Genomic DNA, 14,700 nt, shown 5'->3' on the forward strand with positions numbered 1-14,700 from the left:
GGTCACAAGTCAGAAAGTATATAAAATGAGATACATCAAGGTTGTAGGGCTTTAAAGTTTATGTTTTTATTGATTGTGCTAGGTTTTCTAATTTGCTTTTTAAATCAAATAATTTAAAATAAACTAGTCAATTTCTAGAAGTTACTGATCTTTATTCTCATACCAAGTGTATTTGGATCCTTTTAAAAACATATACATTTAAAAATGTTAAATAAGACCTCATTTTTATTTTAATACTTTAAATGACAGTATTGCCATTATGCTATAGTCATTTACAGATACTCTTCAAGGGAAATTTTAATGTTTTTAGCAGACGGAACTATGAACAATACTTTTGGAATACTAACATGTCACTGTATTACATTGCTTTAAATTCAACATCTTGTGAATTATCAAATTCAAGACAGTCATAGTTTTTTATACTTAAATATTTTTTTAAATACACAGTTACTATGCCAAGAAAACAGTAGACCATTTTTAGAAATAATGAACTCTAGAAAAACAAATGACATTACTAACCACTTAGCTTTGGGCTGGGTGTTCCCAGTGCAGGTCTAGGATCTTTCACCAATATTTTAGAACCAGCTATGAAAAGAAATAAAGGTGTTTACAAAAGTTGATGCAATTAATTACATACACATGCACACACACACACACACACACAGTGTGATGCACTGTCCATTTTATTCTCTGACATTTCACATAGATAGTTTTCTCTAAAATGTTCCATTCATCACAACATCTCAGTCCCCTACTCAGCACTCGTTATGTAACTAATGATTTCAATAATTATTCCCATTACAGTCTATTGGCATAAGGGGCACATTTGTGTTGCTTTATCATCTTGGGATGTCATTTCTTATTTTAGAGGCATAAGCCAAAGTGGAGACAGTTGCCTCCAACATGGAAGCTGAGAGCTGAGGGTTGTTCTTGTTGACAGAAAGCAAAAACTATTTGGGTAGGGTTTACATTTAAAAATCAAAGTTTGTTGAGATAATTAAAGATGTCACCAGAAATTGGATAGACTTAAAGGTGAAATCTTCCAGGTTTTAAACCAAAACCAAAGGTAGTCCAAAACCAAATAAATCATGTAGGATGTAGAAGTGACTGGAATATTATAGGAGTTATGACATGAATGCCTTGTAAACTATGTATCCTAAGAACAATGTAATGTCTTAAAAGACTGTAAAGGGATGTGATTTCAGCAAATGTTGCTCTGGCTGCAAAACCAAGAAAACTCTGGAAAGCAGCAAGTACGGATATGGCTAGAGAAGTTGAGAGACACTGCAGTAGTCCCAGTAGAGATAATGCTGAGTTAGAGTATGATAGCAGTGACAATAAACCAAAAAGGGGAACAGACGAAAAAGCTATTGAAATTGTGGTGACTTGGAGGGATAGGAAAATATCTAAGGAGATTACTAGATCTCATGTGTAACTATAGGATGGTAATATCACTGAGATAGGGAATACCAAAGGGAAACTATATAGATAAAAGAAATGTATGAGTTTAGTTTTGCATGTATTGAGTACTGAAATGCTACTGAAGAATTTCACTAGAGATATCAAGCAAACAATTGAATATGTAAGTGTGAAGCTAAAATAAGATAAATAAGCTAGAAATATTAGTTTGTAAGTAATCTACATAAGGACAGCTGTTGAAGCCATTGGTTTGAATGACATCAACTGAAAGTGAATACGAGATGAAAACAAGAGATGGCTAAGTACTGCATCTTTAGAAAATCATAAGTAGAAAACAATCAGTGTATAAAGGAAATGGAGAATGGATACTCAGAATTAGGAGGGAGTAAAACATTTACTCATTCAACAAATATTTATTGAATGCTTTTCACATGTAAGGTACTGATTTGTGTTAAAATTACAGTTGTAAACACTTTGAGTGAAGTCTCTCATGAGATTATATTCTAGTTGAAGAGGGGTAGATAGGAGGACAGGAGAGTGGAAGCAGATAATTACAAGCAAACAAACCAAAGAATAAGATCTTCTCATACTACAGCGATTTCAATCATAAAAAAAATAGAAAGAAAAATAGCAGAGGAATGTTCTGATAAAGAAAATGAAAACATTTCAAGTAAAAGAAAGTAATTGTCATTTATGACAGCTGCATTAGATAAAACATTAGGTCTTACAAATAGGTTTTTTGGATATAAGGAAATGGATTTTGTTGATGACCATACCAAAAACACTAGAAAAAGTTCCTTTACTCCTTCTTCTGGCATTATAACCCTTTTCCAAATGGAAATTGTCCTGACCGAGCAGCAATCGGGTGGACACTTCACCCAGATCTGGTCCAAATATTAATACCATATCACCCTGGCTGAGTAATGGATTTGGAGATGGGCTCCATTCAAAATTGTGGCAAACAGAATCCCAGATAGTGCTTTCCTGACCAAAACTTTGGGAAGGACTCTTTCTACTAGGGTTACTCTGGCTGAGTAACCTAGGCATTATGGTAGCAATTTTCCGTACTCTAATGAATAGTGTACCCACATAATTTATGTTCACCTGGTACCTCCATGACCTTATTTGGAAAGAAGGTCTTTGCAAATGTAATTAACTAGAGATCTTGGGATAAAATAATCCTGATTTTAGGCTGAACCCCAAATACAAGGACTGGTATCCTCATAAGAAGAGGAGAGGCCAGACAAAGATACACAGAAAAGAAGGCCATATTGAAATGGGGTAGAAATTGGAGTAAGGCTAGGAGCCAATGAATACCCAGGATTGTCAGAAGCTATGAGAAGATAGGAAGAGGCAAAGAATGGTTTCTGCTTAGAGCTTACAGAGGGCACAAGGTCCTGCTGACACCTTAATTTTGGACTTCTGGACTTCAGAATTGTGAAGGAATAAATTCCTACTATGTTAAGCCACCCAGCCTATGGTACTTTGTTATAAAAGCCCTAGAAAAATAATATACCTATGTGAAGAGAGAACTTGAAGATAGAATTAAGGCAAGAAGTAACATTCTCATGGGAAAAAAGCTATGAATAGACTCATAAAGTTTATATGCCTCTGGATCCAGAAGTGTTTACATTACTCCTAGACTTGGAGTTAGCCAACAAATTTCCCTTGTTCCTATGCTAATTTGAGTTGAGTTTTTGTCTGGAGCGAAGGAAAGCAATAGTACAATCTCTTGTGTGAAAAAGATTCTATAGAGAAAACTTACCTTCACAAATGGGAACTTTTCCAGTCCAGGTGTTATCGGATCTACACACTCTATGTTCTGTTCCACCTGCTAAGAAGAAGCCAGGCTGACAGGTATAAATCAGTGTATACCCATGAGATGGAAGGTCCATCCCTATGACATTTGCATGAGCAGGAGTTTCTGGCTGTTTACAGCTGTGGGCTATATTAAGAAAAGAGAACAATGTAAATTTTCTATTGATATGTTAAGAAAAATTTGAGACAGGAGTCACAATATATTTTAGATATACTTCAATGCCTTTATATATGTATATCTTAGAATAATTATTCTAATAAATCACAAAAATGTTTCAATGCAAATATACTTATTGATTTCATACTTTAGCATTTCCTAATCCACCATTTGTGGAACACTAGTAGATGTTAATAGATGTTAAATAAATTGAGAAAAAAAAGACATTGTCAATAACTAAGCTCACAAATGTATGCTTTACCATTTTAGAGAGTCACACATTCCAGAGAGTCACAAAAACCAGCATTTTAAAGGATCTATGAAGTTCTGTGGTAAGATACCTTTTAATGTTTGTCAAGCTCAGGCTTTCTATATGAGTTTAGAAAATATTATTTTATAAATTTTAAATTTATTATATTTATTTTAAATTAAAAATCTATTGTCTATTGTTAAATAAAACCACAGCTAATTATATTGCTCTGGTATTAATACTTCCCAATAAAAGTACATTTTAATAATTTTTTTACATATGGAATTTTCAGGCCATATTTGGATCCGTATGCTAGAAGTATCATTTTGTTCACCTAACTCTCTCTCCTTTTCTCCATGTTTCCTTCCACTCCTAATTCTCTACCTTGATTACACCATATCTTCCCCTTATTTCATCGGTTTTATGTCTTATAAAGACCATTCCTTTCTCCGTCAGAGATATATGCTACAAGAAATTTTTCCCCTGAAACAGATAGCATTTTTTAATTATTTGTTCATAGATATACATCCATAAAAGTGATCTCTGAAAAAAGTGTTCTGTGGATAAATAAAAAAAACAATATTTTTCATTTGTTTCTTAATGGAGGTCCATAACAGTATAAATAATAGCTAACATTTTTTTACTCCGTGTGCTAAACATTGTGTTAAATGGTTTTTTGTTTTTGATTTTGTTGTTTTTGAGACAAGAGTTTCACTCCGCTGCCCAGGCTGGAGCACAGTGTCATAATCTCAGTTCACTGCAGCCTCCACCTCCTGGGTTCAAGTGATTCTCCTGCCTCAGACTCCTGAGGAGCTGGGACTACAGGCACTTGCCACCACACCCAGCTAATTTTTTATGTTTTTAATAGAGATGGGTTTCGCCATGGTGACCGGGCTGGTCTCGAACTCCTGACCTCAAGTGATCTGCCCACCTCGGCCTCCCAAAGTGCTAGGATTATAGGCGTAAGCCACCGTGCCTGGCCTAAATGGTTTATATTTAATATAATGCAGTTAGTGAAATGTAATCCTCATGCAGTAAGTATTGATAAGGAAAACTACAGTCTGTCTCTACTGCCATCTTAAGCCCTATGTTATGGACACATTAGAAACTTTGAGATGCTTCACAGTGACAGACGCTGTTTAACTTTATTTAAACTATCATATCCCAACTAGAGGACATCAAAGAACAATGGTTTACTATGAAATACCTAGTTACAGCCCGCACAGCTGTTTTAAAGTACACATTCTGAGGAATTCTCCTTTAAGGAATTTTCCATATTTAAATATAAGCCAACGAGGCACATAACATGGCATCTCTGTGGAGTGTTCTCCTGCTTTAAAGTAAGCTGCTGGTCCCTAGGTGCCCCCACAATCATTTGGACGGTTCTGAACAGGGATAGAGTAAATTCACAGGGCTTGTGTATGCTTCAGCAAATCCTAAAAGCTAGATACCATCCTAATAAGTGTTTCCACTCCAGCTTACTTTTTTCCATTTTTCACCAAGAAACACAATTGAAAAGATAAGGGAAGAGATTTTTTTAAAAGGCAACTGGAGAGGAAGAAAAGCCAAATAGCTGACCAGCTAGAATTCGTTTCTAATTGTATGTCAGAAAAAGTTATTTAGTGGCCCCAGGCTTTGTTCTTATTTAATCTGTATAGCAAGTGCTCTCCACTGAGGATCAGAGAACATATAAAGGAAATTCTAAAATTGTTCTCAAATTTTTGGCCAAGTGCCCATGAATATTTCCTTTCATAGATGTTAGTTTCCCCAGATTCTCAGATAATATTTTCACAAGCGATTTTTAAAAATTAGAAGCTGTTAGATTGGTGCCTTGGGTATTTTAGATTACTTCAGACTGATAGATGCAGATCTATAAACTAAAACCTAATCATTACCTAAAATTACCAGGCCAAACTAAACATAAGGTCTTTACAAAAAGAACAAAATTGTGCCTTGTGCTTTCTGACTTACTTAGAGAGTGCTTCCCAATGGCCATGGGTTTATGATACAGTAATAAAATTATATACATAAAACATGTTTTTTAATCTAAAAGTCAATTTGATACACATATAGATGTAAATGTATTTGAATACTTGGGAGAAAAAATGCATATAAATTCTTACCCATGATAGCATTATTTCTTATCCATAATACTTACGTATGCATTCAGGCTGAATCCCACTCCACGTAAGATCAGGGAGGCAGGTGCGTGTTGTAGACCCTTGGAGAAGGTGTCCTTTTTTGCAATGGAACTGTACAACACTCCCTACCTATAGCAAATTAAAGAGAGGAAAAAAATATTCCCCTACAACTTCAAATATGGCAACAAACAGAGCTTGAGTGAGAAAATGTTATCAAGTGAAATTCCATATGGTAAAGTTGGAAGAAAAAAATAATTGAAATCTGATTTAAAATAAAATGGGAAAAATTCAAAACTAAAAAATAAAATCCTGGCTTTATTTGTTTATATATCATCATCAAATAGTTGGGTCCTTAGTACATACATAGATACCAAGATTTTTGCCATGGGAATTTGAAGAAAATATTTAAGACACCAAAAAATCCAACAACCTACATATGAATACCAGATAGAGAGATAGATAGTTAGATAAAGATAAATAAATGAAGCTTGATAAAAATAGATATGGAAATAAATGTAGCTAACCACATAAGAAACAAATAAATATTGAAGGTGAAAAATGCAATATGAGATTAGAGACAAAGGTGGTTACTGAAGGTGGTGGTGATAACGGAAATATACAATGGAAGATATACTGTTTGTACTAGCTTTTAAGGGTATAGTAATTAGGAGAATATCTAGGACAATGGCTTTCAAAATGTAGTCTCTAGGCCAGTAATATCAATGTCTCCCAGGAATTTGTTAAAAATGTCAGTTCTGAGGCCTTACCCCAGACACACTGAATCAGAAACTGTTAGTTTAGAAAAACCAATAATCTGTTTTAACAAGCCCTTTGGGTGGTGGTAATAAACACTAAAGTTTGCAAAAGACTTACAGAAAAATGGAAAAGATAATAACATGATGAGAAATGTATGTTGGTTACAATATATATCATTTGCTTTAGGGGAAAACAGAGTATATTAGATTGATTGGCATTTATTGTTTACAAAGTGAGCAGGGCAGGTAGAGGTTTGGGATAAGTGGGAAGCAGGGGTATATAGTAAACAAGAAAACAAATCACCAGAGTAATGTACATGTAGTTTTAATTCTGGATCTCACATTACTTGAATAAATCATATCTCCTATCTCCTTTTTGAGACCTAATTTATCATTTATAAATAATGATGATAATATTATTTGTATTGAAATCTGTTTTAAGGATTAAATGAAATAGAATTTATACTCCACTCCACCCCAGGATGACACTCAAGTTTTAAATAAATTATAGGCATGATGACTAAATTGGAGACATAAGTAAGAATTAGTTTCCGAAGGGTCTCAAATGGCAGGATATGGTATTTAGAAGAATAGCAGTAATTCTAATTATGAGGCTGGCACTGCCATTTTACATTTGAGTGGATAAAAACTGTACTAACTTGTGGCAGTAAGCCTGGGGAAAAAAGTCATTTCCTCAAAACAATCACAAGAAAAAAATCAACAAGATTTATTGGATGATTAGAGATGGAGGATGAGATAAGGGATATTTAGGGTCTGCCACTTTGTACTTCTCCAGCAATTGCAGTCTGAGAAGGCTCAATCACAGTTTTAGGACTTATCACTCAGATCCTGTTTTCTGCCTTCCCCTTAATTCCTATCCCCACTTGAGCGGACAATAAGAAGCTAAGCTTAAGATGATATAATTTGATACCAAGATTCCATTTGAAACTTCAGACTCTGAATTCCACCATTTTTCATATTGTTATTATTACCCAGAACTATACTAGGCCAGAAATATTAAATTCCAAAATTCTTTATCTGACAACAACCTTTTTTCTTTATGTTATCTCATGCTGTGTCTTCCATGAACCCTCACCTTTGCCTCTAGAAGATCTCTTATCCCTGGATGCCCCATTTTCTCTAGGCTGTTACATGGATTGATTCCAAGAAGCACCATTTGCATTTTATTCCTTAAAACCAGAGTCCCCTGACTTGTGCTCCAGAGCACGCCTTTCACATTCTTTCTGAAGTTGTGCAAAATGGTGGTACAGGTTTTGATTTTTCAGTATGGGCTAGATTATGTTATATACAGTTTGCAGTTCTATTCTTCAGTCAAACCAGTTCTACAAAACCCATCATCTCTATCAATCCAGCAATCCTTCTTAAGGTTAGAACCCAGTTAAAAGTGTCACTTGTCCCTAATAAATTTTCCCTTCATTCACTTCACCACCAAAACTGGCAATTTTACCTTCTAAATCCTTTTCAAAGTATCGTCTTCTTTTTTTCTCCAGTTTACATCCAGTTTTACTCCCCAATATCTTTTCCATAGGCTTTGGTTCTCACTTTAGCAGACATCACAATCACCAAAAGGACTTTATGAAAACAGTGATAGCTGAGTACCCCCCTCCAGAGTTTCGTACTCAGTGGATCTGGGGTAGGTCCATGAATATATATTTCCAACAAGTTCCCAGGTGAAACTGCTGCTGCCGGTTAGGCACTACACTTTGAGAACTACACAATAGACAATTATAATAATCTTCTAACTTGTCTCCATTTCTCACTTCATGATCCACTATATTTACTTTCTGCCTTAAAGTCAGAGTGATCTGTGCAACACGAAAGTTTGACCTTATTATTCACCCATTAGGATAAAGTTACATTGAGCTAACATGACAAAGGCCTCCATAACTGAGAATCTATCTAGCATCATCATTAACAGCTTACTTTACTCAAATTCTGTTCAATTAACATTGAACTTTTGTATCCTGAAATGCATGCATATTTTCATGCTATTCCTACTGCATGGAATGCCTTTCCCAACTTTCCTTTCCTAGCTCTTACACTAAAAGAATTAGCTCAGCCATCATCTGTAGAAACCCTTCCCTGCAGCAAGAAATTAGAAAAACCATCTCTGTTAGAAATGTTAGCCTTTCTAGGCCGGAGACTGTGTACTCATCCTTGTGCACCTTGAGCTTAAAAATGTGATTTGAAAATGTTGGAGCAATGGAAGGAATGGGGACAAAATGATATAAAATTACTTGATTACTTAACTTTAGAATATTTAACGTCTATCAGTTCTTAAAATGCAGTGATATCACCTCTATACTTTGGATAACATAAGGTTAGATCATTCTGTTTGTTCTTTGAAGGGTATATTTGGGTTATTTCATCAAACCTTTATATTGGTCAGGTATAAGAAATATGTTGGACTACATACACTTTGTTTTTACTTGTAAGACATTTTTCCTCAATCCCGTAAGCTTTTCAAAGTCATTATAACAACTGCTTTAAATATTAACCAAATATTATAGAATTAAAATAAAATCTGTTTTAATATTTTTCTGTGTATCACCAACATATCTAATAAGATTTTTGTCAAATTCATAAACACTTATACCTAATATCTAATAAATATTTATAGATTTAATAATTGGTTAAATTGTTTATCCAGCACTTGTTATAGTCAAATCAACAAAATTTTCTCTAAATATCAGTGCATTAATAAATAATTTTGTCAGTGATGAACCCACTTAATAGTGTATTTTAAATAGTTCTTTATCCTTTCCCAATTTGATATATCCTTCTGACTGAACAACTTCCAACATGCATAGTATAATTTGCTTATTTGTAGAAAAATAGGCAACAACATTCTAAAAATTTATATTATCAAATTCAAAAAATTCTTGGAAAAATAACTTATGTACAGTTTTTTCACCAATATTTACGAATAAAAAGTATTATTTGTATATCAAACATTGCAATAATATTGAAAGTTTTTATAACAAGAATTAAAAACAATCCATATCAAGTTTTAATTGCAACCAATGTTTAAATAAAAATCACTTTAAATTGATTTAAAGTACCATGTTGTGTATAAATGCATTATAGAATTTTAAGACATGTTTAATCAGTAAACATCACTTATGTTCTTTAACACCGTATTCTCCTATTTTAAATGTTATATCTTAGTTCCTAAATCATAAAATTTATATAGCAAATAATAGGATTAATAGACATTTTGTATACATTTTGAACATTCTCAATAAGCTCTATTTTCCCTTCCATGAGATTTCATGGCAAATAACACTTGGCGTGCTAGAATTTTCATCAATGCATTTATTTGAATCTGACTTCTAATATCACATGTTTGTTTAACTGGAGTATCCAGCATGGGTCTTAAGAACTTTCAAAATTTATTTATTATTAAGGTCTCAAAAACGTATATGCTTCCTTTGCAATATATATTTTTTAAAAATAAATTTACGTTTTTCATTATGTATTTATACAAAACATTTTACTCAAGAAAAATTGAGGTAGCTTCTAACAAAAGATATATGTAAATTAAAATAAATAAAATTGACACAGAAAGGCAAGATCATAAAAAATGAAGGTATAACAGATGTGCTTAAGATGCAAGTAATTTATGCTGACCGAGCATTAACTTTGGTCCTAGGCTTCCTGGTTCAAGAAAAGTTTAATTATTATTATTTATATTCAAAACAAGAAGATTTTAATTGAAAGTAATTTTTTTTTACTTTCAGAATTCATGCCACTGTGTTTATCATTTAAGGTAATAAAACACTATGAAACATATATTTACCTCATTCAATATACTAAGATACTAATTTCAATTACAAACTGAAAATCATATATAATCACTATGGTTAGTTTGGTAGGGTTAAATATTTTATGGTTAAATATCTTGAGGCTAAATATCTAAAGAGCCGGATTAAAAACTTTTCATATTTATAATAACTTTATGTAACAAGCCCTAAATCCAAATAATGTACTTTCCATTGCCCAGAGCTCAGTTTAACAAGTGATACAGCAGTGTGTATGTGTGCTTGTCATTTACTCCATGGTTAATCCTGATGTTGCATCAATTATTTTGACAGCTATTCTCTTCACTATCAATCTATTTTTAGTAAAATTATTCCAATTTACAATATTTTAATAAAAAGACAAATTATGTTGAATACTTTTTTCAATGATAGAGTTTTCATCATCTCTAGCAATGAGTGATATATTTTTGTATGTTAATAATTATTGATGTCCCAAAATCTACTATATAAATCTATAAAGAAAAAGAGAGTGAACAAATGAACATATTAAAGAGAAAACTAAGAAAATGATCTGAGTGCCTCTGTAGTTCATAACTTTCTCTTGCTCTTCCCAAAAATGGGCTTCCTAACAGCTGTGATTTTGCGTCATAACTCACTACCGGCCACCTAATGAAACCAACATAAATACGAAAGTTGGGACATTCTGATTCTCCTTGGAAATCTGGAATTGAGATTGAGATGATCACTTTCTGTATGTAGCTGAGATGTAAATAGAAATGATTCACTCTTGGCCATATGGCCAATCTGCGGGGAGAAAATATGAAGTAGATAAACAGAAAGTAGTATAAAAAACTGAGTACTTGAAGCCAGTACCTACACTCTGGGCTTGATGAGTCTCACCTGGATTCTTTCTTTGGGAGTCTGGACATACCTGCACAGTAATGCCTTTAGGCTTTAAATAGCTCCAAACAGTTTTTTTGTTACTTGCAAGCAATCGTTTTTCTCAATGGCTCAAGATGCCTTTTGCATATAAAACCATATTCATTTGGAATTCATCAATAAATTAGTATAATTAGAATTATATAACTATTTATTGTGTTAGATCTTTACAGATTTAGTTAACAGATTTAGTATGTGTGTGTGTGTATATATATATATATATATATATACACACATTCATACCTGCCATATGCATGTAAGAAAGCCAATCTCCCTAATGTAAGACACAAAATACATTTAATTTTAATAGATAGTTATATAATTGTATATAAGTAGACTTTACCATATTTGGAATCTAGTCTATTTATATTTATTCATATAGAATATAATGATTTAATACCTGTTTATTACCCCAAATAACATAAATTCAGGGTTAGGTTAACTTTGTTACAGCATTTTTCAATGATTATAATAGAATCCTTAGAAAGCAGAGTTAGTGATTCTCTTCATTTTGTTGGATGACTGTTTTAAACTCCACGTTAATCATTCTCATTTCCAATATCTCAAATAATATTTACTAAAAAAACTCATATTCTTTAGAAAATCAGCCTGATTTAGTACACAGATACTAACATCACAATTTTGTATTCTGTTAGAATATGTCACCAACTTGATCTGCGAACAAAGCAAGTCACATTCTGTTTCAGTTTCTTTGTACATATGATGAGGACTAGTGCTGTGCAGCTAGTTGCCCATTTTTCAGGATTTAGATCAATTGATAAAACCTTTTATGGAGATATTAATCTAAAGTTCTCTAAAAACACCAATATAATGGAGACAGACTCATTTTTACACTTTTGTATTATCTGGAACAGGACTGAAGGAAATCAGAATTGGAAATGCTATCAAATCAATGTTCATACTGTGCCTGAACTGTAGATAAATGGAAACTATTTTTAATAACAAAATATGGCCCTTTAGATGAGCCCTTCCTTTAGAAATGGATGGTCTTCAGGTTCACGCTGAATTTCACACAGAATAGCACAATTTACAAAACCCGGCAACACAGGGCAATTGGGTAATGTGTAAATTGGCTACTTCTGTTTGGAATCAGTATGCACTTTGGCTCCCCTTGGATCTTTTGTAACTGAAAAGTTGCTGACTCTCTACCTAAAAGAGAACAAGAAAGTCAGCCACACATGACTGGGCATGCCAAAGAATTCTAATATAACAATTCAACTATGTGTTGTATAGCAACAGGTTCTGGTTATTTTTCAGCAATTTCCCACCATTTTAAACACTGACAGCAAGGCCATATACACAATTAGTGCTTTATTGAATAACCCGCATTTTTATATATTTGCTGTTTGTCTCAGAAGTCTCTCCTTTAAACTCTTTTATCTTTACTTTTCTTCACTGTCCCCATATCTTCCTGTAGAGTTTACTCATTTACTCCCTCACCCTTACTGTTTTGTATATAACTCTCTAATGCTTATGGATTTTTCCTATGCTCACTGCTATTTTTTGCTTTTTGTTTTAATTTATTTTTATGTTCCAGTTAGGCAATTTTATTAAAAATATTTTTTTCTAATTTCCTTTACTTCCACTCTTTTGTTGTCTGTTACCCTTTTTATGTGTTTATAAATGCAGATAGAACATGACTTTTTGTTATGTCAACAAGATTATATGCATATGAACCAAAGACGCATTCTGACCTAATATGATGCTAAGTGGACATAGCTAAAGTACCCACTTGAAATCCGAATGTATTGTTCTGAGATCCATGCCGAGGCACACCTGGGTTTTCACAAGAGGTTCGGGTGGGCTCTAAAATGAAGATTAAAAAGATATTAGTCCTTTAAAATTTACAATAGATATAGTTCTCTCACAGAAAACAATTTTAAATAATCTGGGGTTTGGTACAAATGATCTAGGAAATAATAAATAATGTAAATGTAATAACATCTCTCCATGGACAGAAGCCTGTTAATCTTGAAGCAAGAAAGTCAGGTAGACTCCATTTGATATGAATTATGAAATTCTTGAACTTTGAACCCTTCCGATATAAAAGCACTTGACATTCAACTAGCTCTGTGGATGTAAAATTAAGGAAAGATAAAGGATATGAAAGCAGTGTACATGCATATAACATTTGTCCAAAGACCTTGCTAAACTACGATTTGGGGTAGGGTAATATTTCTTTGAAGAAATAACAGATTTTCCCAGAAACAGGACTTGATAATTTGGATTTTACTGACACCCATAGGATATTCAGGCATAATAATGGTAGGTAGATGTGTCGGTTTATTTGAATGACAGATTATTTGGTTAGTTTACCAAATATGGCATTAATTTTAGGATTACAGAAATATAGTTACAATCATTTTGAAATCAATATAACTTTTAGATATTTTTGGAGCAAATCTAATTTCATATGAAGATTCTTTATTAACTATAAAAATCTAAGTAAAATGTTAGTACTTAATAATGTCACTACCTGAAAGTATTTTTATTTTTCATTTTACTGATATACAACAAAATTATTTCAAGTGTTTCTTCTGGAAGTTTAAAGTGCTAAAATTAATGTTGTATTTTCTACCAATATTCATTTCCAGTGCCTTCTAATTGCTTCTATATTTTACACTTGTTTTTATATTTAGCCAACTATAGGTTATAGGATAAAGAAAACCATTAAATGTCACCCCTATTAATTACACAGTTACTGTGCCATCAGCCTTTAATTAATATTACCTATGCAGTGAGGTGATGAACCACTCCAAGTGCCATCTGCTTGACATATTCTGGTGCTTGATCCCACTAATATGAAAGGAGAATTGCAGCTGAATGAAATCTCTGACTGGTATATAAAGCTTTTGCCTTCTCTTTTTCCTTGGGCAGGTATACCAGGGTCACCACAAAACTTTGCTGGAAATGAAAAGAAAGACGCTTATATCAAAGATTTAGTATTCAGCAGAGTACACAGTTTAGAAAAATGGTGACAATTAATTTGAATATTGTACTAAAGAGATATATTATTCATGATAAAGCTATCCCAATGAAAAAATTTATTTTTTAGCTTATGTGCAGATAAATACTGAATTGAAAACTCAGTATAATATTTAAAAATTAGCTTGATTTCGATGTTTTCCACTTAGTAAGCTACCTTAATAAAGAAAGAATTTTTGTACTTTTGTTGTTTTGTATTGACCAAAATCAAACCACATATTTGGACTTGTTGGCTGCCAAGGTGGAGTATAGCCTTGAAAAAGTAGGTGACTCATAGGTGTCCCTGTCAAAAAGAACCAACCCATAATGTTCCAGGCTGCACGCTACAGATTGCAGTGCCCTTTTACATGTATATAAAAAGCTCTGGTTATTTGTTTTATTGTACCCTGAATACTTTGAATACTCGAAGCACATATACCAGAAACTTATTGCC

General features: G+C 33.0%; 1 protein-coding gene across 2 annotated transcripts in view; it reads right to left on the reverse strand.

Annotated features, from left to right (window-relative positions):
• CSMD3 (CUB and Sushi multiple domains 3) overlaps positions 1-14,700 on the reverse strand; it is a 1,211,357-nt gene that overhangs the window by 18,334 nt on the left and 1,178,323 nt on the right. For both annotated transcript variants that reach the window (XM_003823338.5, XM_034966508.3), the window contains 5 exons: positions 14,013-14,186; positions 13,015-13,088; positions 5,803-5,914; positions 3,185-3,364; positions 520-585 (listed from right to left, as the gene is read on the reverse strand). In XM_003823338.5, the coding sequence (XP_003823386.3) occupies positions 520-585; positions 3,185-3,364; positions 5,803-5,914; positions 13,015-13,088; positions 14,013-14,186 (606 nt within the window). The remainder of the gene's footprint in view (positions 1-519; positions 586-3,184; positions 3,365-5,802; positions 5,915-13,014; positions 13,089-14,012; positions 14,187-14,700) is intronic.

Source organism: Pan paniscus, chromosome 7 (genome assembly GCF_029289425.2).
Source record: "Pan paniscus chromosome 7, NHGRI_mPanPan1-v2.0_pri, whole genome shotgun sequence".
Classification (NCBI taxonomy): Eukaryota; Metazoa; Chordata; class Mammalia; order Primates; family Hominidae; genus Pan; species Pan paniscus.